Source organism: Macaca thibetana, chromosome 7, assembly GCF_024542745.1.
Source record: "Macaca thibetana thibetana isolate TM-01 chromosome 7, ASM2454274v1, whole genome shotgun sequence".
Taxonomy (NCBI): Eukaryota; Metazoa; Chordata; class Mammalia; order Primates; family Cercopithecidae; genus Macaca; species Macaca thibetana.
This window is the reverse complement of record NC_065584.1, coordinates 161,926,361-161,953,482: the sequence shown is the minus strand read 5'-3', so window position 1 is coordinate 161,953,482 and position 27,122 is coordinate 161,926,361. Positions and strand designations below refer to the sequence as shown.

Sequence of the window (27,122 nt, the reverse complement as noted above, 5' to 3'; positions counted from 1 at the left end):
TCCTTGCTGTTCTCATCTCTGGGCTGTTCCCCTCACCTTCCTTGGGTCCCCTCCAGTGTTCTCTCCTCAGGGAGGACTCCTCTCATCACTCTATTCCTTTCCTCTGAATTGTTTCCTAACACTACCTCATGTCATATACCCACTTGCTGTTTGTTTATGGTCTGCCTCCTCTGCCTGAACGAACGTAAGCCATGGAAGGAAGGATGTGTCTTGCTCACAGTGGAATATCCACCACCGACAACAGTGAGGCACAGAGGTGACACTTGCAGCAAGTTTGATGAGTGAATAAATGGCTGTTGCTGCTGCTTGGTGTAAATGCACAGGATGCTGAGATGAACAGGTACTTCTGAGAGTGCCTGGGAAAAGTGATGAGTGGGGGTATTGCATGAGAGTGAGCTGATTAAAGACAAGTAAATGGATATCCTTAAGGGCGCAGTCAAGGAGGGAGTGCAGGATTATAATGGCAGGAAAGAAGCAAACAGGCAGTTTATTGTGTGACTGATGATGTGGTTTTTGCACAAGACCACTTACTATGTGTGGCTCTGGGCGAGCTTCTTAACCTTTCTAAGCCTCAATTACCTGATCAGTAAAATGAGGCTGATAACCATAGTGCCTTCCATCCAGGGTTGTGGTGGGGGTTAAATGAACTAATGGAGCCTGGTACCGGGTAAGCACGCAATAATTAACTGCTATGACGGATTCGAGATTGGGGGAAGAGTGTGAAATGTTGCACTGCAAAGAGATGTTTCTGTAATCGTTGCGAATCTTGGTCCAAAACTTACTACCCTGGAATAGACCTTGTTCCCAACCACTCACCCACACAAACATGTCTGCCTTGCCAACGCCATCACCAGCCTTTTCTCCTCTCTGACTCTTCTGAGAGCTAGCCCAGCGCCTGGCACAATAAGTTTCTCCATAAGTATTTGTTGTTGTTCTTTGCACTTCTCACCAACAGTGCTGCCAAGAGTTTAACCCCATCAGGAGAATCTCTGGTCAGGGAGAGATGTTTCCAACCTTCCTAGGGGAGAATGGGCTAGGTAGAAAGATAGCACTCGGAGGGCTCTGAATCACTCTGAATCATCTGTAAGGGTGGCATAGTAAACGTAAGTCATAGGAGGAGAGTGGGTTTGGTCCACCAGAACCTCCCCACGGAGCATCTGCATCCAAGGGCGGCCAGAGGCCAATAAAAGGGGCTGAGGCCTTGGCTCCTTTAAGAGGCGTGGCCTCACTGCAGCCTCCGCAGAGGTGATTGGCTGAAGCGGCCGGCTGTGGGGGGCGGGACTCGGTTGCCAGGGAGCGGCGCGGGAGCCGTGAGGGGACTGCGGCGGCTGCGCGGAGGAGCGAGGCGCTAGTTGGGGTCGGGGCTGCGCGACGGCGCAGGGGCTGCGGGGAGCGCCGCGCAGGCCGTGCAGTTCCGAGCGAGGAGGCGCCGCCGCCATTGCCGCTCTCTCGGTGAGCGCAGCCCCGCTCTCCGGGCCGGGCCTTCGCGGGCCACTGGCGCCATGGGCCAGTGCGGCATCACCTCCTCCAAGACCGTGCTGGTCTTTCTCAACCTCATCTTCTGGGTGAGCGGGGCCGGGCAGGGCGAGGGTCCGGCGGCGGGGCCGGGCGAGGCCGCGACGAAGGCGCCCGTGGGGGCCGAGCCGGGCCTGGGCCTGGGCGGGCGCGCGGGGGCCTCACTCGAGCCCTCAGGCGGCTGAGGCGAGGGGAAGGCCGGGTTTGAGGCCGCTTCGCGAGGTCCCTGCCGGACCAAGCCGGGAGCCCGGGCGCGGAGGACGGCGAGGGGAGGCCCTCGGGGACTCCACGGCCTCCAGCCCGCGCCTTCGCGCTCGGCCCACGCGGGCTGGCTCGGTGCCAGGAGCCCCCGTCTCCCCCTAGAGTCGCCGGCTGGACTGAGAGCGCTCATTGCAGACTCTTAACAGGACGTCAGGCTCGAAATAGGATCTTCCCCAGAGGCTCAGGTTCCGCGCTCTTTGTCGGGGCCCCGCAGACGAGTGGCCGTCCGGAGGCGGGCAGATCCGCGGGGACGCCGCGGAGTCGGGGCGAGGGTTCCACTTAACGCCCTTTGTGTGTGGGGAACCGGCTGGCTGTCACCAGCCCAGAAAATGAAGGGTTTCAACTTGAGGAGCTAAATAATCCATTGACCAAGAACATAGGTCTATTTGTTTTGGTCATGGGGGTGACCAAACCGTGAGATTATAAGCCTTGGTTAAATATATGATGGAGATGTCACAAGATTTTGAAAGTGATTAGTTTACTTTCAATAAAAGGTGGCTTATGAATTTTTAGGGGGTGCGCCCTCGGAGAAAGGAATGTTTATAACGATGTCATCTTAGTTTGGGTCCTTATCTCACCAGGGACTTTTATAGTAACCTATGTTGTTCCTATCCGTCTTTCCACCCTCCAGCCCATCTGGACTTTGCACCCGGATAAATCTTTTAAAACGTTTCTGCTATCACATCACTTGATCTAAAAATAAGGAAAACAGAAGCTTCAGCGGTAGAATAAGGTTCAGCTCCTTCCCCCGGTCTTGCAGCTGAAGTTCTCAGTCTGATCCCAAATCACCTTGCCCCTCTAAACTCGTCATTTCCTTAAACACTTGAGTGCCCTGGACAGATTGCTCTGTCCAGAGTCGCCAAAGCACTCCTTGACATTCCAGTTAACCATACTCTGTGCCTCTTCCTCCTCCCCATCATCACTGGTCCCCATTCAGCTCCTCCCTCCCACGCATATGCACACCTGTTCTGGAAAGAATCTTTCCTCCTCCCCCAACCCCCCAACAAGGGATAAAACAGCTGTCTCATAAAAGGATGGTTATATATTTAAAAGCACTTACTACACACTTGTATTGCCAAAGTCCTTCAGGGCATTTGTGTGTGAAGAGAAGAGTCCTAACTGAGAGGTAGTACCTGTTCGCAACCACCCAGGCGACACTGGGATTTTCGTGATTTCTTCTTTTCCAATTAGAGCAGTGTTTCATATACTTTAATTTGAGTTACAGGCTTATTTATTTATTTATTTATTTTGTTTCATTTTTTCAGTTTCTTGAGTTTATTGTGCAGAATGAAATGCACGTGTAGAACCAGTTCCATTAGCAAAAGTCGTACCAGTCTCCTCCTTGAAGATGTGGCATGATTTGTGAATCTGACCATTATAAGGGCATCTTTTGCTAATTTAATACGTATCTATATACCTACTGCTACTTATGCATCCATAACATTTTTTATTCCATAAAGAGAAATATTTTCTACAATGCTTAAGTCATTAACTCTCATAGCATCTCGTTGTAAACCAGGAGTCAGCAGTCTCTGGTCCAAGAGCACAAAACTGTTAGCTACCTGTTTTTCTACAACCTGAGAGCCGAGAATAGTATTTACATTTCTAAACGACTGGAAAACAAATGAAAAGAAGAATACTATTTCTTGGCATGTAGAAATTATATGACGTTCTCCTACCATTTGACCTAGCAATCCCACTACTGGGTACATACCCAAGGGAATGTAAATCATTCTGTTATAAAGACACATGCACACATATATTCACTGCAGCACCATTCACAACAGCAAAAACATGGAGCCAACCCAAATGGCCATCAATGGTAGACTGGACAAAGAAAATGTGGCACATATACACTATGGGACACCACGCAGCCACAAAAAAGAATGAGATCATGTCCTTTGCAGGGACATGGATGGAGCAGGAAGCCATCGTCCTCAGCAAACTAATGCAGGAACAGAGAACCAAGCACCGTGTATTCTTATTTATTTATTTATTTATTTAGTAGAGTTACAGGCTTTTTTAAAAGGAAAAATAATTTTCAGGGGTCCCCAAATGAGAAACACTTTGTTAGCTAGTAAGCTACCTAAGAGGCAAAGATGTGGCTCTGTACTCTTTACAATTCCTTGTGAATTTGTGGCCATAACTATTTGATTTTGAAGAATATTAGGTGAATTTTAGGTTATTCAAGCTCAGGGACTGGAATTGTTCGTGTAACAAAATATTGGAACTATAGGAACCATTTTCTTTAAATTAGATTTTTATTTACTCAAATGTCAGTTCTAAGTGATTCCTCTGAATCTCTGGATGTTGTGTAAGTATATGTACTATTATTCCAGTGAAGAAAGTTATTTTGAACTTCTGTGGTGCTTTTTATAGTGGGTTATTGCCAAGACTGAAGTGGTAATGTTTAGTAAAAATACCCTTTGTCTTAGTTAGTAGGGTAGTAAAGTTTTTGTGAGTTGTGTTAAGGAAGTTAAGCAGATACGCTGGGGGCACATGTAGCACAGTGCTACGTAACTAATGAGGAAACAGCATTAGGTATGTCTCCCAAGAAAGTATTAGTTTATGGACTGTGGGAATCTGATGATGATGGGTGATGGCAACTAACATTTGAATTACTACACCCCAGGCACTGTGCTAAACACTTTACATGGTGTATCCTCACAGCTTTCCCATCTAGCAGGGAATATTATGTATATTTTAGAGGAGAACATTAAGGTTGACTGAGCTAAGCACACCCAAGGTGTGGTACAGCCTGCGTTCAAACCCAGGTCGTCCCATACTCCAGAGACTGTGGTGTTAGGACAAAGTGTGATTTCAAAAGATTTGTAAAGAGAAGAAACTTGTTAGAATCACTTCTCTAAAGCATGCCGATTTTAACATTGCTAAAATTAGAAACTGTACCAGAATTTACATGACACTTTGTTTTCTTTTGAATTAAGTCATTATATGAGGAAGTACATTCAAAAATGTTAAAAGGTTCTTCCTGGGAGTTTGTAATGCATTCTTCAGTTTTAATAAATGTATTCTTATATAGTGGCCCCTCCCTCCTTTTAATGCCTTGAGATATATAAGTGGAAGAATAAACACACTCTCCATAGAGCATATCAACTGTTTACCTGAGTTCCCTTGGGCAACTGTAGGCAATAAAAACTATGTTGCACTGGCTCTTAACTGTCAGATGGTAATGGCTGATTGTTAACAAGGGTCAAAGTTTAATTGCTTTGGCAAGACCTTTAAACTACACTTTCTTATGTCTTGATATCCTGATTCAGCTGTCAGTTTGTTCATTGAGCTGTGACATGGAGATAGATATATACCTGAAATACTCAGGCTGTAAATTATCTGACAGCTAAAATCGTTACTGTTGATTTGGTGTAGATAGTTTGGAACAATGCTGTAATAATGTTACTGTGGAAAGGCACAAACCGAAAGCGGAAACAGTCATTTCTAAAATCCTGAAATTTGTTTTAATGGAAATAGGGAACTCCTGCTATGGTTAGAATGTTTGTCCTTTCTAAAATTCATGTTGAAACTGAATCCCCAACGTGGCCGTATTGAGAGGTGGGGCCTTTAAGGGGTGATTGGGTCATGAGGGCTCTACCCTCATGAATGGATTAATCCATTCATGGATTAATGGATTATTGGGTTTTCATGGGAATGGGACTGGTGGCCTTATAAGAAGAGGCAGAGAGACCTGAGCCAGCTTGCTCAGCCCCCTTACCATGTGTGATGTCCTGGGCCACCTCAGGACTCTGCAGAAGGCTCTGACCAGATACGGCCCCTTGACCTTGAACTTCTCAGCCTCCATTTATGTAAAAAATTTCTTAAATTACCCAGTTTCAGGTATTCTGTTCTAAGTAACAGAAAACAGTCCAAGACAGTTTCTCACCAAATTCTAGAATATTAGGATTTGTAGCTTGAAAGATAATATTGGACAAGTGAAAGGATGTACAACTTGTATCAACTTGGATCTCTGTTTTTATGGAGTGATAAGGCTTTAAATGTAAGTGTATTCATGCTGGACCCATGAGGATTTATTGAAGAAGGTTAGAAATGTTTGAGGTAAATGACTAAATTTTAAAGGCTTTTTTTTTTTTTTTTTTTTTTTTTTTTTTTTGAGATGAAGTCTCACTCTGTTGCCCAGGCTGGAGTGCAGTGGCACGATCTCGGCTGACTGCAACCTCCATCTCCCGGGTTCAAGCAGTCTACCTGCTTCAGCCTCCTGAGTAGCTGGGACTACAGGTGTGTGCCACCATGCCCGGCTAATTTTTGTATATTTTTTAATAGAGACAGGATTTCACCATATTGACCAGGCTGGTCTCGAACTCCTGATCTCGTGATCTGCCTGCCTCGGCCTCCCAAAATGCTAGAATTACAGGCGTGAGCCACCACGCCCAGCCAAGGCTATTGTATTAAATAGTCATTAGCCTATTCTGTAAACTGTACCTTTGTACCAAGGTCAGATAGGATTTTTAATTTGGTAAGTCATTTAATTTGACCAAAGAGGGCTCGCCTAAAACAAGTTTAAATCAGTACTTCCTACCATTAAGTTTTTATTCTGGTAAATTAATTGATTATTTAATCGAGTCCTATGTTATACAAATTACTTTTTTTTAAAACCCTATTAGAAAAGCTAATTGACTAATACCTATTTTGCTCATATTTATTTTAGGCATTACAGGGACTGGAACAGAAAACTTTGTCCATGCTTATAGAATTTATAATCTTAAATATCTATTTAGGTTGCTGCTTTTCATCTGAGAGGTGATAGTATAACACTGTGGAGACACCTGTAGAGGGGGGGAAGTACCACAAAAAAGTCACATACCTTTTAAATAAATGCTTTAGAAGTAGCTTTGGAACATGGCACCTTCACTAACCATCATTCATTCATATGAAGTACTTTATACATATAAATTGTATTTGAAAGCCATATGGAACCTTTAAAACTTATCCTGCCTTTAAAAATAAAACTTGTCGGCCAGGCACGGTGGCTCACGCTTGTGATCCCAGCACTTTGGGAAGCCGAGGCGGGCGGATCACAAGGTCAGCAGATGGAGACCATCCTGGCTAACATGGTGAAACCTCGTCTCTACTAAAAATACAAAAAATTAGCCGGGCATGGTGGCATGCACCTGTAGTCCCAGCTACTCGGGAGGCTGAGAGGCAGGAGAATGGCATGAACCTGGGAGGCGGAGCTTGCAGTGAGCCAAGATCGAGCCACTACACTCCAGCATGAGCAACAGAGCCTCCATCTCAATAAATAAATAAATAAATAAAACTTATCACAACTTATGTCTGTGAATGTATATAATTAAGGAAAATTTGCTTTGCTAAACAAATATAACACTAATGTTTGAGCACCTGCTTTGTGCTTATATTGTTGATAAACAATGAAAAGACAGTGAAAAATCTGTATTCTTATAGAACTTACTTTCCGGTGAAACAAGACACACAAAAATAAAGAAGAAAAATGATCAGAGAGATGTGTTATGCAGAGAATTAAAGGGTGATGTGATAAAGTGATTGGGTGGTGCTTTATGTTGGCAAAAAAATCTGGAGTATAAGAAGTTGCTGACTTGGGTGATTTGGAAGAGATTGGGAGATTGAGGGGATTCAGAACTGAAGGAACAGGCTATAGACTGTAAGGCAAAAGTATACTTGCTATGTTCAAATTACTAAGAGGTTTATACCATCATGCTTTTGTTTAAAAAATACAACATTATAATGAAATATTTCAAGTGTGGTTCTCCCTTGTCACAAATCTTGTACATACTTTGTGTTTTCCAGCACATCCTACACTTTTGAGGTGGTAATATGATATTTTCAAACCGGAACCTGCATCTGATATCCTGGAATTTGTTTCTCTACTTCCTGTATTTCTCTTATTATGAATGACTGCTCTGACAAAGAATATGTCATGGGACACACCTTCAGCTAACTTTGCTTTTTCATAGTTGTTTTCAATTCACTAGAAGAAAATCTAACTTGTCAGGAAGCAAGTACATAATAGGAAGTGTATGTGTCTTAGTTTGTCTTCAACAGTTAAGGAAATGAATGTCTCCACTCTTACTATATTCTTACTCACCTGTCCACTGACCAAAAAGCCTTGTGGTCCTGAGTAATCATTTAGAACTTGGAATCAGCAGGGGCTCTCTCTGTAGTTGCAGTTTAAGGAATGGGTTATTAGCTTTCTAGGATATTTATCATGCTTTGAAATAATTTAATGAATTTTATTCCATAAGATCTAATTCAGGTTAGGCTTGTTTGATTTTTTTTCAGAAAATGTATTCCATAAAGTTTGTACTTAGACCAAACAGGTGTACTAAGAATCATTCATGAGTAAATGCATGTTGAATATCTACCTTTGACCTGTTTTTGAGAAATAGAGTAAACACAGTCCCTGTAGTCTGACAACTAATGGGGAGAGAGGGTAGACTTTTCATCGAATTAAATTTCTATGTGCACCTTTCCCCCAGAAATCTTTCTCATGGCTGGTCTCAAGTAAGTCTTTATTGAAAAATGTTAACGTATCTTCTTCCTCTTCCTTCTTCTCACTGTGTTCCTTTTAGTAGTTAGGCAGAGTTAATAGATAAGAAAAATTATCTTTTTTATGTGTGTTTTTAATCTACTGAAGGGGTTCTAGAATATATGTTGACATTTTGTAACTTACATTGTTGTTGCTATTGATTAAACACGTAATCCAAGCATGGATGAACTCTAGCATTACAAAGGTTAAGCTCCTCAGGCTCCTATGATGCTGTAGTGGACTCTTTTTACAGTTAGAGTAGGGTGGGGTAACAGAGGGTCTCAGAGAAAATACATATTTAAATTTCATGCTTCTCAGATAACCTCTGGAGCCCTACCATCTGGAAACAGCCAATTTCCATGCTGTTTGGCAATGGCAATTGGTTAATCTCCAGTTTCTTTGCCACCCGAACTTTTGAGTTGTTCAGCCAGTAGATATTGGATGAAATAGAACAACTTTGTTAAGCTGGATTAATAATGATTATGAAAAACCAAATAGAGAAAAGGTGAAAATAAGGCAGAATTGAGGAGCATGACCTTTGGCATATCATCAGAGTAATAGCAGTAAAAATGATTAAAATATTTCTTATTTAAGAATAATGGCAATAGTAATAGTGATGTTGATGGTAACAGTGGCTTGTCAGAACTTTAAACTTAAACTCTTAGCCAGGCATGGTGGCACATGCCTGTAATCCTAGCTACAAGTAAGACTGAAATGGGAGGATCCCCTGAGCGAAGGAGTCTGAGGCCAGCCTGGGCAACATAGCGAGACCCTGTCTCAAAAATAAATAAATAAATAAAATAATTTTCTCATTACTGTAGTGGTGAGTTAAAAAAACACAAAACTTTACACCCCAATTTAAGTAGGACTTAAAAAAAAAACTTGTCTCCTTGAAAAGTAATACGAGAAAAGGAACATAATGTACATTGAAAATTGTGTTAGATAATCAGAAAACATGTACAGGATGAGTCAAAGCCACACAGACCTGAGAAAAGTGGTAAGTGGGAGAGATTGGCAGAGGTGCCTAAAATATTTAGGATGTAAGAGGTGTCCGTGTTTGGTTGGTTAAGGACACATCCAGGAATTAATTCATTGGTGAGAGAACAGCAAAGCCTCAATTTCAGACATAATTTTAACTATTATTCTAATTATTCAAGTAATATATTTTAAAGAAGACACTAAAAAGTATTTTAAAAAGCAAACTGATATCACCCATAGTTCTACCACCGAGAGACAACCAATATTAGCATTTTGGTTTGTTTCTAATATGTGGTATATGTGTTTTTTCCCGATCACACCACAATTATATTATTAAATGATGCTTTAAGAAAATTTCAGGGCTGAATGCAAACACACCTCTGAATACCTGGGCTTTTTAATTTTCATTTTTGCAGCCACAATTTCATTATAACATCTCGATTAATTACCTTTTATACAAATCTGTGTTTCTGACTAACTTTCTTAAGGATAGATTCCTGGAAGTGGAATAAGTAGGTATATAGGCATCAATGCTGAGGCAGATATGTATTGACAGATTGCTTTCCAAAAAGATGATTCTCTATTAGTTTGTGTTCCTGCCTGTCTGAGGGCCCTTCTCTCTGCACCCTCACACATCTTTGAATACTCCTTAACTTTACTGTTGATCAGTTTGTTAGGTAGAAAATGATATTATTTAATAGCTTCAGGAATTCTTGGTAAGAGTAGCTTTAATTTCTGAAAGAGGATTTGGAGTCTTTGGCCTTTTTTTTTCCTTGAGAATTGGTAGGAGAGTAAATGATATATACTGGTAGTGGACTTACATAAGAAGTAGTTGTGTTTAGTGCCATAAACTATTCTGTCAGATTAAGTTGGAGGTGAAAGAAAGCCTGGTTGAATTAGAGAATATACATTACGGCAAGTAGAATGCTAAAGGATTTAAGATGATTTTAAGATACTTGTAATAGCATAAGGGTGGAGTCTGGGGAAGCTTTCAGAAATCCACTCTATGGAATTACCAATGATTCTTCCCAGGAGAGAAAAGAGGTATATGAAAAATAATAGGACAGTATAGGAAACTCTAGATTAAATGTTAAAAAGACATATGCATAAGATGGATTCCTGCCTGTTTTTCCCCTTTGCTTTTAAGACCTGCTTTGTTACGAAGTCTAGAGTACAACAGTTTTTGCTCAGTCTTTTGCTTCTTGATTTTTTTCCTTTCTCTCAACACTCCAGTCACTTCTACTTTACTAATTGATTCTTTGGCAAAAATCGCTCCAAAGGAACAGTTCACACAGGCAAGCAAGAATTTGTCAGGCACTATGCTTTTAGGTGAATAAAGTCCAGATGGTGCCTTGTCTTTACATTGTCTTGATTCTTGCCAGTTCTAGACATGAACCATCATCAAAGTCTACTACATACCACTGCAAGAAACTCACTTCTATTCTTTGCTTCAGCTTCGTCCAAAATGTGCTGTGGGATGCTTTCACCTTCACATTTCTAAATCTCCATATAGGTATACTTTTGGCAACAGAGCTACCTTATCTCCCCACTTGTAGCAAATCTGTTTCATTTTTATTATTGCCACATTCCAATGGCAAGTTACACTGTGGTTGATGAAAATGAAGGAATTTAATAGTTTTACAGATTGTAACTTTTTTTTTTTTTTGAGATCAAGTTTTGCTCTTGTTGCCCAGGCTGGAGTGCAGTGGTACGATCTCAGCTCACTGCAACCTCCACCTCCCGGGTTCAAGTGATTGTCCTGCCTCAGCCTTCCTGAGTAGCTGGGATTACAGGCATGTGCCACCATGCCCAGCTAATTTCATATTTTTAGTAGAAACAGGGTTTTTCCTTGTTGGTCAGGCTGGTCTCGAACTCCCAACCTCAGATGATCTGCCAGCTTGGCCTCCCAAAGTGCTGTGATTACAGGTGTGAGCCACTGCGCCCGGCCCAGATTTTAACATTTTACCTACTTTTCTCTTTCATAGAATATTTGAAAATTACCCCCCCCCCAAAAAAAAATAGTTTCTTAGCTATGGAAAAAGCAATCTCATATAAGAATGAAATCTCTTTAAGAGATTTCATATTTGCACATATGTAGAGGAAGGGTAAAAGCATAAAATGAAGTATCATACTTTTGGAACTCATACACTTGCAAAATTTTATAACAAGATGGCTTTATTTTTTAGAGAAACAGCTCAATGGAAAAGCATTGGCTCTCCTAAAGTTTTAAAATTTTGTGACTTAATTTAGAGGATAGGCTTATTAAAAGATAAAGAATGGTTTTTAAAAAATTATTCTTTCTGTAATTTCAGACCTCAGCCTTTTGCCTAAATTTCCTTTCACTTCTTTGTAAAAAGGATGAATATTTTTAGTATACTGTCCTGGCACAAATCCTCCTTATAGGCTCAGATTTTCTCAGTGGTGACTAAAGCAGTTCAGCTGCTTCCAAGTTCTACATTTCATCTCCTCTTCTGTTGCACCTCCCTCCTCCCCATACCCCTCCTTTGCAGCTGCCTTATTGGCAAAGCTCAGATCCTTTGATAGATCTCAATCCCGTCGTGGCCCTTCAAAAGAAGAATTTAAGCTCACGTTTTATATAGCTTTTCTGATAGCCACAATTTCTGCATTAAAAATCTGAGGGACTACAAAGTCCCTATGCATACTAGTCAGGAATTTCTTAGAACCTCTCTTCCATTTACCATACTGTTTCCCATGTTCTTTTGCGTATTTTTCATATTGACGGTTGGGTATCATTACAGCAGTTACTTTTGGCTGTTTTTAGGTCTTCAGCAACTACTGGGATACCTCTTCTATATTTTCAGAGTAACCAGTGTCATTTCATAATTGTTCATTATACAGCTTAAGATATAAGCACCATATACATATTTCAGTAAAAGCAAAATTTGAAGCTGTTTTCAATTTAGGAAACACATCCTCTATTTATAAGCAATTTGATGTGTATAGTTTCATATCAGCAATCAGTGCAGTTTCCTCTTTGGTGTGTGCAACTAGTAAGTTCGTTTCACTATATGTTGCCAAATTGACCTTTGTTGTGTTCTCATCTCGTTGTGTGACTTGGATGTTGACTGGTTGCAGCCTGGGAGCAAAAAAAAACTGTTCTAGAGTCTATCAGAAAAGAAGAGGCAGCTTTACAAATGGCATCTCCTCACAGCCCTCCATTGCATTTGTTGTACGTCTGGTTGTCTCTCTTGGTTTTTCTGCTTTCTTGTAGTCTCAGTTTCAGATGAGTGCCTCTTTTAGTGAGGAGTGGCGGTGGCAGCAGAGGAAACGTTTCCCTTGGCCCATCTCCAAGCAGCACTAAGTGTGCGTCTCATAGGAACCTCTTTAGATTGAAAACTCATCATTTTATGTCTAAAATGCAAGTAGTTCATCAGTGAACTATGCTTCAGGTTAATTGTTAAGTATATATGTCCTCCAGTTTTCTCTTATTTTCATTCAAATTTACATAGGCTAAAACTAGCGAAGTTTTGGTAAGTGTACCGAAGGCTCAGGAATGGAATTCATTTTGACTCAAGCCTTGTAAGAAATAAATACTGCCTTTTAGAGTAAAAAAAGCTATAACATTAAAGGATAGAGAAATGCCTAGTGAAAACAAATAACAAAATTTGATTAATTTACACTTTGGATTGCTTCTAATTTAGCTTGAGGACTGATACTATTTAGCAAAATGTGTGTGTGTACATGTATGTGAATATATATCACACAAGTAGTCAATAAAAAGGGGTATTTGGTAAGAGTGTTAAGTAGTTGACATACTTCTGTAATAAATGCACCCAAATTAAAATAAGCTATTTCTCTTCTTCCCCCTGCCAACTTTTGCGCTCACGTACATTCTTTAGTACTATGCCCCAAAAGCAAATAATGTCAGTGAACTCTGAGAACCTTTGAACAGTTTGCTGTAAGTACAGCATTTATATTTATGACAGATATTTATGATATATTAATATATTCTAGATGTAATGGCCATCAGAATTCAGCAAGCTGGATTAAGTTGCCAAATGTTTGAATAGTGAAGTAAAAGCTATAAGCATTGAACTGAAGAGAAACCAGATACAAACAAATACAAATATAAACCAAAGCAAATACAAACCAAAGCTTATGATAGAGTTGGGAGGGTGATTTCAAGGGAAAGGGGTAAGATGAGGTGTACTCAATACATTTTAACTGATACCTGCTGTCTGCCAAGCACCGTTCTAGATGATACAAGGGTGAAGGACAGATGGGTATAATTTGTGCTCTCAAGGTGTGTTGAGACAGGTATAGCTATAATTGCAACCGTTTTGATAAATATTCTGTTAGAACCATGTACTGGGAGATGTGTGTGTCCACCAAGGGCAGCTGATCCAGCCTGAAATGGTCAAGAATGGCTTCCAAACGGAAGAGGTAGCATTTAAGCTTCACCTTAATGAGCGACAAGGAGTTCCCAGGCATTTGAAGAGAGCATTCTAGAGAGAACAGCAGAGGCAAAGAAATGAAAGAATATATGGTCCATTTCAGTATAACAGTTCTATATTGTTCATGGTTCACAAGGGGTAATGAGATCTGAGGCTGAAGAGAGGAACAGCTTGGTTCATCGGGGACTCACTTGCCTCATCCTGATTTTAAGTAAGGCTATGCCTTGGTCTGTTCTTTGTTTTGTTTTGTTTTGTTTTGTTTTTTTGAGACGGAGTCTCGCTCTGTTGCCCAGGCTGGAGTGCAGTGGCATGATCTCGGCTCACTGCAAGCTCCGCCTCCTGGGTTCACACCATTCTCCTGCCTCAGCCTCCCGAGTAGCTGGGACTACAGGCGCCCGCCACCACGCCCGGCTAATTTTTTGTATTTTTAGTAGAAATGGGGTTTCACCGTGTTAGCCAGGATGTTCTTGATCTCCTGACCTTGTGATGCGGCCGCCTTGGCCTCTCAAAGTGCTGGGATTACAGGCGTGAGCCACCGCGCCTGGTCGATCTGGTTTGTATTTTTAATAAAAATAACCCTGGTAGTATAAAGAATGTATTAAGATGCAGGGAGAGTCAATAAATAAGATTTAGGGGGATAGGCCCAAATTAAGACAGAAGCACTGCAGTGGGGTTGAAGAGGAGTTGAAGTATTCAAATAATGTTTTGGAAGTAAACTTGAAGTTTTGTGATTGATGGGCTATAGAGGTGGGGCAAGGAAAGTTAATCCTCAGATGTTTGACCAGAAAAATTAGATGTCTGGTACCTTTTGCTATGATAGGAATGTAAGGGAAGATTAGATGGGCTGGGCAGGAAGGCAGAAAGGGTTTGAGACAGGTTGAGGATGGCGTGTCTCTGGAACTTGCAGATGGAAATGTGTAGGTCTGAGATGATAGCTCAGGTAGTGAGCTACAATGACTAATGAAGCCATAGCTGCTATAGCCCACAGAGAGCCCAGAGAATGACTCAAGAATAAGGCTGAAGACAGAACCCTGGAGATCACTAACATCTCAGAGTCCGTGAAGAGAATGAAAAAGTGATCAGCTGGGGAAGTAGGAAGAAAACCAGCAGTGGGGCCTCTTGGAAGCCAGAGGAAGAGAGTTTTAAAATGATGTTTTTTAAAATTGCCTTCATTATTCTAGTTGTCTTCTCACTTTAAAAAGTTCATGTTACATTTTAAAAAACCAAGTTACTTTCCCAAATTTACATAAATGGAGTCTTCTTCCTCATCTGACAGTGATCCTAATGGCCTAGTGTAAGAAAATATACTGATGATCCCCAAGCTTACTGAATTTCATAAACTTAAATGAGCTGGGTTTTCAGGTTCAGAGAAGTTAATGATATTTCCAATATCATTGTGGCAGCTGTTTCTAGTTTGGAGATGATTTATATGTTAAATTTAAAAGGATGATGAAATACTTCTTGTGAAAGTTTCAAAGTACTCTATAAATGATAACTTATTTTTATACAAATGATAACCAAATGTTTTAACACTTACTCTGACACTACATTTGCTTGTTTGCATATAAGCCAGTGGCATTGGGCTGTCAGCACAGAGCTGGTACCCAAAGATAGCAAAATTGACAATAGCGGAGAAAGTAAGACTCTGCAGCTGGAGAGTGAAGCCTGGAGAAGCAGCTGAAATAAGGCACACCTATCGCATGCCTTTGTGTGTTCACTTTCCCTTTAGGTCTTTAATACCTTGTTACTCAAAGTGTGCTCCAAGAAGAAGCTGCACCAGCATCACCTGGGAACTTGTTAGAAATGCAGACTCTCAGGGTCCTCCCCAGATCTCCTGAATCAATCTGCATGTTATTCAGATCCTCAGGCAATTCCTGTATACTTGAAAGTTTGAGAACCACCATTCTAAATAATTAATAGAGGGGCTTATAATGTTCTTTAATGACTGAGCCCTCTAGCTTTGCCATTTCACTGTCTCTAGGACAGCAAGATGTTTGGAAGTGGGGTGGATATCATGCTCACTAGTTGGTTTATTTTCTTTTCCCTGAGGTGGGGTAGATAGAGATTAGAAGTGCAGATTCTGGAGTCAGATTGCCTGAGTTCAAATCCAAGCTCTGTCATGTCTACCACATTTCCCCACTTAATGAGGGTAACTGCAGTGAGCAAGGATCCCCCTGCCACCATACTGATCCGTATTGGATGTGGAATTGAGCTACAGTAAGCCTTTAGGAATGTGTAGGTGTGTGTCATCATCATTATTTTTTGGTTATGGTTTCTTGGTCCTAGCTGAACCATCAATTATTGAAAAGTAGGTGAAGTGTGGATAACTTTTTAACTTTAGTATAGAAATGCTCTGAATAAGGAATCATAGAAGACTTTTCAGCTTCACTGAAAAAAGTCTATAACAGTTACGGTAACTCTCATTAAATTATACCATACTAAGCAATAATAGGAAATTTTTACCAGCAGTGCTTAGAGACCAGTACTGACTTTGTTTTCTACAGGGGGCAGCTGGCATTTTATGCTATGTGGGAGCCTATGTCTTCATCACTTATGATGACTATGACCACTTCTTTGAAGATGTGTACACGCTCATCCCTGCTGTAGTGATCATAGCTGTAGGAGCCCTGCTTTTCATCATTGGGCTAATTGGCTGCTGTGCCACAATCCGGGAAAGTCGCTGTGGACTTGCCACGGTAAGATGTGTTGTCAGAACACGCGGGAGTGTTTAGTCTACGCTACTCTATTCTTGAACCTGAGACTCTTTGGCTCTTACAGTTGGAACAAAGTTAGCATTTAAACTTCTAGCAATTATCTCTGATAAGTTTTTTTAATCAAGAGTGTATTTAAAGTTATTTTTTCATTTGTATATAATTTTAAACAATGTTTTCTTACAGTTTGTCATCATCCTGCTCTTGGTTTTTGTCACAGAAGTTGTTGTAGTGGTTTTGGGATATGTTTACAGAGCAAAGGTATGTTGTCTACTGTAATTCACATAATGCCTTAAAAGGTGGTTTAAGTGTTTCAATTAAAATAGAACACATTCATTTTATCAGAGTAAACAATTTCTTTTGCCTCACTTGTTTAATCTGTATTTTAAATATCTAAAGTTAATTGCCATATATTTACATATCAAGACTCCTCACCACATTTAATATAGCAGAGTATTGTATATGTATTGTTCTTGATTATAGGTATTTATAGCTGCAAATGAATAATTAGCTGAGAAGTTTGTTCAGATTTCCTCAGCACATAGATTGCCTATATGAGGGGAGGCATAATTTTCTGATTTCTGCTTTAGAGAACCAAACTCAGGATTTCGTTTTCCATTGTCTCTTTAAAAAATGCCTTGGTCCTGAACATAGAAAAAGATGCTGTGAGTTGTGATCCCACCTTCCACCCCTGTCCTGAGGAACAAGGGGTCCTGCCAACTTAGAACACCAAGGCAGCTGGGGCCAGCACTCCTTTCTTGCCCTTCATTGTTTTTAGTCATTTCACCATTCCTTCCTTTCTATTTTGCCTGATTTTGCTGTCTACCTCTAGTACCACTTAAGGCTAAATAGGCTGCTTTAAATTAATTAATATGGGCATAATTTTAGAGGCATGGTAAAGACATAATAGACTCATTCTCATTATAACTTAATGGTTTTAAGTCAAGGACATAATATGCCAAGTTAATTTTCAGATCATTGATACGTAAGGTACTGTAAAGCTGTGCTAAAAAAAAAAAAAATGCAATGGATTATGTCCCTACCTATGATCTGGTTATCAATTTTATGGACTTATTTTATTACTGTTGTAATTACCAGATAAGTCCAGTCCTCAGAGGGGCAAGGAGGATCTGGTACAAGCAAACTTTACTAAATGATACTTGCTTGCCATTTTAGTAACTGGCAGCAATAAGCTATGCAGCTTGTTTCCTGTCTCCTTTTTGCAATACATTGAACAGCAGCTTTTTCATTAAGTGCCACTTCTAAGGACTGATGTTTTTAACCCTGATTACTTTTGCACATTTAACCAACTCTAAACATAGAATAAATAAAATGGAAATAATGTTGGCATTTGTCCTAAAAGTATCTTACAGGAGCTTCAGAGTTGTTTTGTTTTACCTCCTTTAGGACAGGAAAATGAGTAGTCTTCTGAGAAACTTATTTGTAAAAGGAAGGCGTCCATTTATAATTTAGGACATCTATCCCAAGCCTCAACTGTTCTCCCTTTTGGATACATTGTTAGCCTGCCATTTTGCACACAGTCTTCTCTTTGAATGCTTTAATCTGTGTGGTATATGTCTGAATTTTTACCTGTCACTTTTCTCCCTCCTGCCTTCATCTATATCTATATGAAGATGAAGGCAGGAAGGGAGAAAACGTTACAAGAAATTCATAGAGATCTGGCAACTTGCAAACATTTTATGTAAGTATTTTAGTAGGAGCCTTGACTAATGTTACTTTTGCTAGTGTTTTTGAGGGACTGAATTCTTTGTTCTGATTCAGGTGGAAAATGAGGTTGATCGCAGTATTCAGAAAGTGTATAAGACCTACAATGGAACCAACCCTGACGCTGCTAGCCGGGCTATTGATTATGTACAGAGACAGGTGAGCTTTCTTGAGGCAGATTTGCTTTTGAGGACCAATCACTATTGGGTCAACATTAAACTAACTGTGATTTCTGTGTAAATTAGCCATGTCGCTTCACATCCATGGCTATCCTGATGTGACCAATATTTTTCCCCAACCTTCACCCTTGAAAAGTTTATTTCATCACCTACCCAGATAAGAAACATCTTGAACTTTTTTTTATCATCTGACTTCCCCTTCCCTGACCCCAGTCTGTACTCTCCCAAAGTACTTAGCCAAAGGGGTGATGATGCAGGAGAGAGGTATGTGTCACAGGAAAGGTGAGAGTCCAGATAGACTCCAGGGGAGGTGGGAGGTCTATATATACTTTTAGAAAACAGGATCAGAAAAGACAACAGACAAACTGTCAAAAAAAAGTTGTTATGGACAGTTTCATATACACGAAGGTAGAAAGAATAGTATAATAGATGTTTGCACCCCGACCCTGTCTCAATAATATCAACTTTTTGTCAGTCTTAATTGCTCCCACTTATTTTTTGCTTCATTATCTTAAAGCAAATCTCAAAATTTTTAAGACAAAATATTTTAAACACTTGTCATTGGAAATAATATTTAACTTGGAACCAGATATTTAACATGTAAGACATGAAGTTTTTCCTTAGTTAGAAACTACGCCTTACAGGCAATGAACTTTTCTTTTTTTTTTCTTTTTTTTTTTTTTTTTGAGACGGCAGAATTTTACCCTTGTTGCCTAGGCTAGAGTGCAATGGTATGATCTTGGCTCACTGCAGCCTCCACCTCCTGGGTTCAAATGATTCTCCTGCCTCAGCCTCCTGAGTAACGGGGATTATAGGCATGCGCCACCACACCCAGCTAATTTTGTATTTTTAGTAGAGATAGGATTTCTCCATGTTGGTCAGGCTGGTCTTGAACTCCTGACCTCAGGTGATCTGCCTATCTCGGCCTCCCAAAGTGCTGGGATTACTTGCGTGAGCCACTGTGCCTGGCCTGGCAATGTACTTTTCGTATGGGGGTTCTGGAGCCACTAGCCATGTCTGGCTGTTTACATTGAAATTTAAAAGGCAGTTTTCTAGTCACACTAGCCACAATTTAAGTGCTCAGTAGAGCTTCATGTGGCTAGTGGCTACTATGTTGGATCATGCAGACTTTCCATTATTATAGAAAGTTATATCGGACATCACTGGTCTAGAGTGGCTTATTTTAAAGCTCTGTAGTACATGGAACTTCAGGTGTTTGGGTTTTGTGAGGAATAATACCTGTTCTCTTCTAGCTGCATTGTTGTGGAATTCACAACTACTCAGACTGGGAAAATACAGATTGGTTCAAAGAAACGAAAAACCAGAGTGTCCCTCTTAGCTGCTGCAGAGAGACTGCCAGCAATTGTAATGGCAGCCTGGCCCACCCTTCTGACCTCTATGCTGAGGTGAGTCTCTTGGCCAAGACTTGAGTCTAGCCTGATTAACCTGTTTTTCACCATGTCTTATCACCATCTGGGACTTCTTTTCTGCCACCTTTTGCTTGTCTTTAATGTCATATTGTTTTATTGTAAATTATAAAATGCATTGTCTTTTGCTTTAATTACATGTCTGTAAATTATACCAATCATGGAATCTTTTTTCCCCTCTTTCAGTTTCTGTCATTTTCCTTTCTGTCAGTGGGTAGTAACCTGTGAATCTGCAGCTTTAACTTTTAAAGAAGACTTCTAATGAGGATGACTGTGTTTGTTACAGGGGTGTGAGGCTCTAGTTGTGAAGAAGCTACAAGAAATCATGATGCATGTGATCTGGGCTGCACTGGCATTTGCAGCTATTCAGGTAAGCACAGCTTGCCAAGGAGTTCTATCAGAGTGAGTTGGTTCTCTGATGTCAGCCCTGCATGGTTTTAATCCCCATCACAGTGAATCTTTGTGTATGTAGGTAATGTGGAAGTGACTGAGGTACTGGCCTCCAGTGTCCCATTTCTTGTCTATATACCTAGACCCGGAATGGTCTAAAGAAACCAGAAATCTGGATGGGGAGGGACTATGTGTTGAGGGAACTCCTTGTCTTACTGTCTTTCTTGATTAGTGAGTGACTTGTTCAAAACGTAAATGAACTGTTGTCATAGTGTATTATTGGAAGATATTTTAATAGAATGTCACAAAATTTTTAAAACTTATACTTCTTTCTTTCAGTTTGGGAATACAAAGCTTTATTCAGTTTTTTTGTATGCTAGTTCTCCCTCTAGTTCTTGTTTTTCTGTCCTCATGGGTTTTATGTATTCATATATCTAAATCAAGAACTGGTACTACAGCACTGGTCTCTTGCACTAAATGCAACAACTTTTAAAGATAGAGACAGGGTCTCACTCTGTCACCCAGGCTTGAGTGCAGTGACATGATAATAGCTCACTGTAACTTTGAACTCCTGAGCTCAGGTGATCCTCCTACTTCAACCTTTCGAGTAGCTGGGACTACAAGCACAGCCCACCACACCCGACTAATTTTTATTTTTATTTTTATTTATTTATTTATTTATTTTTGCAGAAATGTGGTCTCATTATGTTGCCCAGGCTGGTCTCAAACTCCTGGCCTCAATCAGTCCTCCTGTCTTGGCCTCCTAAAGTGCTGGGATTTACAGGTGTGATCCACTGCACCCAGCTTATGCTTTCTCTGCTTTTCTTTCTTTATTTTTTTTTTTTTGAGACAGAGTTTTGCTCTTGTCGCCTAGGCTATAGTGCAGTGGTGTGATCTCGGCTCACTGCAACCTCTGCCTCCTGGGTTCCAGTGATTTTCCTGCCTCAGCTTCCCAAGTAGCTGGGATTACAGGTGCCCGCTACCATGCCCAGCTAATTTTTGTATTTTTAGTGGAGATAGATTTTTACTGTGTTGGCCAGGTTGGTCTTGAACTCCTGACCTCAGGTGATCCACCTGCCTCGGCCTCCCAAAGTGCTGGGATTACAGGCGTGAGCCAACGCGCCTAGCCTCAGCTTATGCTTTCTTAAGCCTGAAACTTATTTCAAGAGCTAAAAGAGCCGGGTGTGATGGGTTACATCTGTAATCCCAGCACTTTGGGAGACAGAGGCAGTAGGATCCCATGAGGTCAAAAGTTTGAGACCAGCCTGGGCAGTGAGACTCCATTTCTACCAAAAAAAATTTTTGTTTTAAAAAAGAAAAATGTAGATATCTTTTAATTGTTAGATAAAACCAATGTAATTGCTAGTTTAAATGTAAGTTGCTTGAATTGCTTGCTCTTTGTATATTTGAACAGAAGCTAGTGTATTTAATGGGAAAGGTGAAAGGATGATTGTTTACTTTGCTGATATTCAGACAGCCCTGAAATGATTCATTAAAAAGTCTACCTCTTTATTTGCCATGGTCTTTGCCCTTCTAAGTATTTACTTTGCAGCTCTGCATAGCAGTAATCTGATGATCAGCAGGGTTTTATTTCATATTTTGATTATTTATGCAAACACATTCATTTAGCTAAAAATAATGAAATATGAGGAAGGTCTCTTTTCCCAAATAGAATTCTGATCTGTGTATTCTTAATGATTTTATGTTCAGTAATAAAGCCACATGTATGCCGGGCGCGGTGGCTCACGCCTGTAATCCCAGCACTTTGGGAGGCCGAGGCGGGCGGATCACAAGGTCAGGAGATCGAGACCACGGTGAAACCCCGTCTCTACTAAAAATACAAAAAATTAGCCGGGCGTGGTGGCGGGCGCCTGTTGTCCCAGCTACTCAGGAGGCTGAGGCAGGAGAATGGTGTAAACCCAGGAGGCGGAGCTTGCAGTGAGCCGAGATTGCGCCACTGCACTCCAGCCTGGGCGACAGAGCGAGACTCCGTCTCAAAAAAAAAAAAATAAAAAAAAATAAAATAAATAAAATAAAGCCACATGTATTAGCATGCAGCGAAAAAGCTTTGGAACTGTATGGTACTTGTGGTCATGAAATATGCAACACGTATGTAGAAGACTGATAAAAATAATCACTTTAGCTATGTCCCTCATCTAGTTAAGCGGCTTAGCCTGCCAGATATTTCTTTATTAATTTTTCAATAGGGGCTAATAAATATAACTAGTCTCTTAATTTAAATATAACTGCCATACGTGTTTTATACTTAAGTCACCCTGACTTAAGTAAAAGCTGATAAAGCTTGATTTTTTTCAGTTCAGCAAGGCTGCTTAAGTTTAGGGATTCAGAACTTTCACAGACTCAAAACCTAGTGGTTTTGAACATTTTAAAAACTTGGGTTTTAAGGGGAGAAAATTTATCTGAAATAATAAAAGAATTTTCCCTAATTGTTTTTAAGAGTACCTGTAAACATTCTAAGCTTTTGGTATTCAAAATCTGATAGATTGGTGCCCTGGGTGTGGAAAACCTGAACAAAGGCAGAAATAACTGAAAGATCAGTGAGCTTTTGTGCTTGTACATGAATCCTAATATAGAAATTTAGAACTGGAGAGGATGGTTGGAGATTCTCCAGTCTTGGCCCTCTTTGTTTAGACACAAAATTTAGGGCGAGCAAGGATAGCGTGACATGACCATCACACACACACTGGCAACACTAAAGACCCCTGCCTCTGTTGTACTCTGCCTCCAATTACAAGATTAAATTCCTAAATTTTGTCAGGAAACCTGACAGTTAATTGACACTTTAGCTGGATAAAATAGAGAGGTAAGATGGCAGAGTTGAGTAGTTACAATAGAGATTGATTTTTGTCTTGATTTGGAAAGCCTAAAATATATATGATATGGCCCTTTAAGAAAATGTTTGGTGACTCTTGCTCTAGTCCATTAAATAATCAAGATTTGGGTAGGACCAAAGTGACCAAGAAAGAAAAACCTGAAAAATACCAATTAATTATTATAACAGGACTTTTGGATATAAAAGAATGAGATTTAAAAATTTTTGATTTTTGATATCCTGCTTATTAATTAGCAGGATATTTCACTTCTTTGAGAGTAGCCACTCTCTTAACTCATGATCAGTTATGAATTTTATATTTAAAGAGTCTAGTTGTAATAATTGACAAAAATCTGGGTTTTGATTTGTCAAGCTCCTGAGTATCTGCTGTGAGTAAGGCTCTCTCTCTACAAAGGCAATAAGGGGAAAATGTTCTAAGTCTTTACTTTGGAGTCTCATGAAGTTGGCATGTCCTCAAGATAGAACAATCAAGAGCAGACTTCGTAGAGAACTGTTTCCCAAGGCCATGTTGCTTTTTTCCTGGTCTCTATGCCACATGTGAAGCCAGTGGAGAGGGCCCTTTCCTCCTCCTCCTCCTTAATTACCAGTTATTCATTAAAATGAGTAACTTCCTTCTCCTTCCCCTCACACCCTGGCCAACATTGCAAAATATTATATAAATGAACTCATATAGTTTGCAACCTTTTGTACCTTCTTAAAAACAAATTAGTGTATTTGGATATAGATCTGTCTTTTTAATTTCATGTCTGCATAGTATTCCATTTTATAGGCATACTTTAATCAACATTAATGGGCTGTTTATAGCAAAAACTTATAACCATGAAATTACAGTATCAGAATGTATGAATGAATTTTGATAGGTATTTCCAGTTTTTTCTCAGAAAAGAGTGTTTCTAATGTTCAAAAGTTCTTACTTTTGTATAAGAATGCCTATTTCCCCCTACCACCACCTGCACGGTATATCATAGAACATTTTACTTTGCCAGTCAGTTTTTTAAATCACCGCTTGTCATTTTCTTGCAATTTTTACAGTTGCTAGGTGTTATATTTGGGCTAAGTGAAGTTTAGTTCTCATGCCTTGAATATTGCAAGAGAGTATTTCATTGCAAGAGATAATGTTGGAGATAAAATATTTGTGTAATGTTTCTAAGTCTGTTGGAATATTTCAAAAATCAATGGAATTTCAGTATAACAGGCCTTTGGAAATGAGCCTGTAATACTTAATGGTGAGGATAAGAAATTATTGTGTAGAGCTTAATGTTCTTAAGCAGACTGATTCCCAAGCATGAGTAGAATTTTATCAAGTTTATTTAATTGTTTCAAAATCAATGCAAGTTGATTTCATTGAAATAAACAAATTGGGAAAGAAATACTTATTTCAGACCTCATTTTGAAAATGCTGACTCCTATAATAAAATTTAACCAATTGAAAGGAATGTGGGGAGGTGGGGGTGGGAAGAGAGATTTTTTTTTCCCTAGCAAATTAGTCATTTCTGAGCTTAGCATTTTTATTGCTCAATTTAATATTGCCTGGGAACATAATTGCGTTTGAGTTTATAGCTGTTCTAACAATGTTTTGATGTACAGAGAACAGAAACGTGTTTCTCTAGGAATTAGGTACTTCATCGGTCTAGAATTGACTTAAATTGTTTAGTAAACTTTAAATAATATTCACCTCTTAAGTGTGTTTAAGGTGCTTTGCACTAGTAAGCACTCAGCAAATTGTGAAGTAGTGAAACTGATGGATTTGAGCAGGAAATGTGTATCCCAAATGGGCAGAATATAGGTTAATGTGAAGGTAGAAATTGGAGTGGGTGACTTTATACCGTGGAGAATTCAGATTGGGGACATCCTTATGTGTATGTTTGTCTTAGTAGTAATCTTCCTCTTCAAACTTGGAGAGTCTGTTTATGGATTGGGTACATTTTGCAGAAACTAGATTGAGCCACGTATGTACAGAGGACCCTGTCTTTTAAAATCAGATAACTGAGGCTTGTCCCCATCAATGATAAGTTAAAAAGCAAATTATCTCACAAAAAAATGTATTTTGTGAGAAGGTCAAAAATTCTAGAATCACTTTCTCTTTAATCCAGCTTAATCGTTTTGCTTATCCAAAATAACATGGCTTGACTTTATTACTACTCCAATATGCTACCACAGAAGGATTAGGACTTATTAAAATAAAATGATGAAGGAAGAGTGACCTTTCAAAAATAATATGTATACAATACCACAGAACTGTGGATTTCAAAAATGGTAAATGTGAAGGAAACAAAAATCTTCCAACTACATTTTTTTGGCATCAGAATTGGTTTTCCACCATAGGGCTATTCATATAGTGAATTTTGTGGATTGTTGTAAAGCCTATTGCTCCAAAAACCGAAGGGCCTGAAAAGACCCCCATTAAGCACACACATTCTGGCTCATTCTACTCCCCAGGCCTTTGCTGTCGAGAATGGTAGCCACTAGTCACATGTGTCTACATTTAAATTAATTTAAATAAGATAAGAAGTACAACTCCTTAGTTGCAGCAACTATATTTCAGGTGCTCAGTAGCTACATGAGGCCACATGACAGTGCGTATGTGGTATGTCTCCATCGCTGCAGAAAGTTCTTTTGGAGAGCACTGGCTAGACTAGTAGTGGGGATGCCAAATAAGAGAGACTTGATTCCCTGCTGGCTTTACAAAGAGTTCCTGGGAGGGAAGCTGAAGCTTAGGACTTAGTTCTTTAAAAAATAATGTACTCATAAGAAATTCCTTCTGTCACTGTTGTTATTGCCTTTTTGATGATTTGAAGTCATTGAACTTCGAAACAGCTCTATTACCAACAAAGAAATACACACCTGCCATGAGAGGGTTTTCAGCCTTTCTTCCCCATTGTTTTTTTTTCAACAGCTGCTGGGCATGCTGTGTGCCTGCATCGTGTTGTGCAGAAGGAGTAGAGATCCTGCTTATGAGCTCCTCATCACTGGTGGAACCTATGCATAGTTGACAACTCAAGCCTGAGCTTTTTGGTCTTGTTCTGATTTGGAAGGTGAATTGAGCAGGTCTGCTGCTGTTGGCCTCCTAAGTTCATTTAGTTAAAGCACATGTACACTGGTGTTGGACAGAGCAGCTTGGCTTTTCATGTGCCCACCTACTTACCTACCTACCTGCGACTTCCTTTTTCCTTATTCTAGCTGACTCTTCATGCCCCTAAAATTTTAAGTACGATGGTGAACGTTCTAATTTCAGAACCAATCACAAGTCATGTAGTGTGGTAGAATTAAAGGAGGACACGAGCCTGCTTCTGTTACCTCCAAGTGGTAACAGGACTGATGCCGAAATGTCACCAGGTCCTTTCAGTCTTCACAGTGGAGAACTCTTGGCCAAAGGTTTTTCGGGGAAGGAGGAGGAAACCAGCTATCTGGTTAAGGTTAACACCAGATGGTGCCCCTCATCAGTGTCCTTTTAAAAAATATTTACTGTAGTCCAATAAGATAGCAGCTGTACAAAATGACTAAAAAAGATTTTAGGATCATACGATGTATATCTTGGTTCATCTTCAAAATCGGAGACTGATCTTTGAAACTAGTGGTTTTTAATCAAAGCTGGCTTTATAGGAGGAGTAGAGTGTATGCACTACTGTTTTAAAAGAATTAGTGTGAGTGTGTTTTTGTATGAATGAGCCCATTCATGGTAAGTCTTAAGCTTGTTGGAAATAATGTACCCATGTAGACTAGCAAAATAGTATGTAGATGTGATCTCAGTTGTAAATAGAAAAATCTAATTCAATAAACTCTGTATCAGCCCCCAACATGTCATTTTTCATTATTTTGGGGATATTTCAGTTCCAGAGCAGCAGTGTCGTGTTTTCTTTGTTGGTGCTGTCTATAGTTCATCATGATTTGCATGTGTTTTCATTATAGCTGTTGCCAGATTCTAAAGGCCTTGATATTCAAAAAACCACAAATGCTTTCAGTCCAGTATATCCTAGAAATATAGAACTCTACTTTGTGCAAGGCACTGGGGATACAGTGGCGATACTGTCCTTGTCTTCAAGGAGTTTGGAGTCCTAGTATAGGAGACATACATAGGAGCAGATAATTTTCAAACGGTGCAGTGGTGGTAGTAATAGAATGGGAGTCCAAA

The 27,122-nt window shown here is 39.9% G+C and overlaps 1 protein-coding gene across 2 annotated transcripts; it reads left to right on the top strand.

Annotated features, from left to right (window-relative positions):
• Positions 1-1,228: 1,228 nt before the first annotated feature.
• Positions 1,229-26,787, top strand: TSPAN3 (tetraspanin 3). Of its 2 annotated transcripts, none has more exons than XM_050800007.1 (7): positions 1,229-1,565; positions 16,209-16,400; positions 16,602-16,676; positions 18,198-18,299; positions 19,573-19,725; positions 20,033-20,116; positions 25,887-26,787. In XM_050800007.1, exons 1-7 carry the CDS (start codon positions 1,503-1,505, stop codon positions 25,977-25,979), a joined length of 762 nt encoding a protein of 253 aa, XP_050655964.1. In that variant the 5' UTR covers positions 1,229-1,502; the 3' UTR covers positions 25,980-26,787. The 2 variants fall into 2 exon arrangements, with proteins under 2 accessions (XP_050655964.1, XP_050655965.1); XM_050800008.1 differs by lacking the exon at positions 1,229-1,565 and having other exon boundaries at positions 16,231-16,294; positions 16,327-16,400.
• The last annotated feature ends 335 nt before the right edge of the window (positions 26,788-27,122 follow it).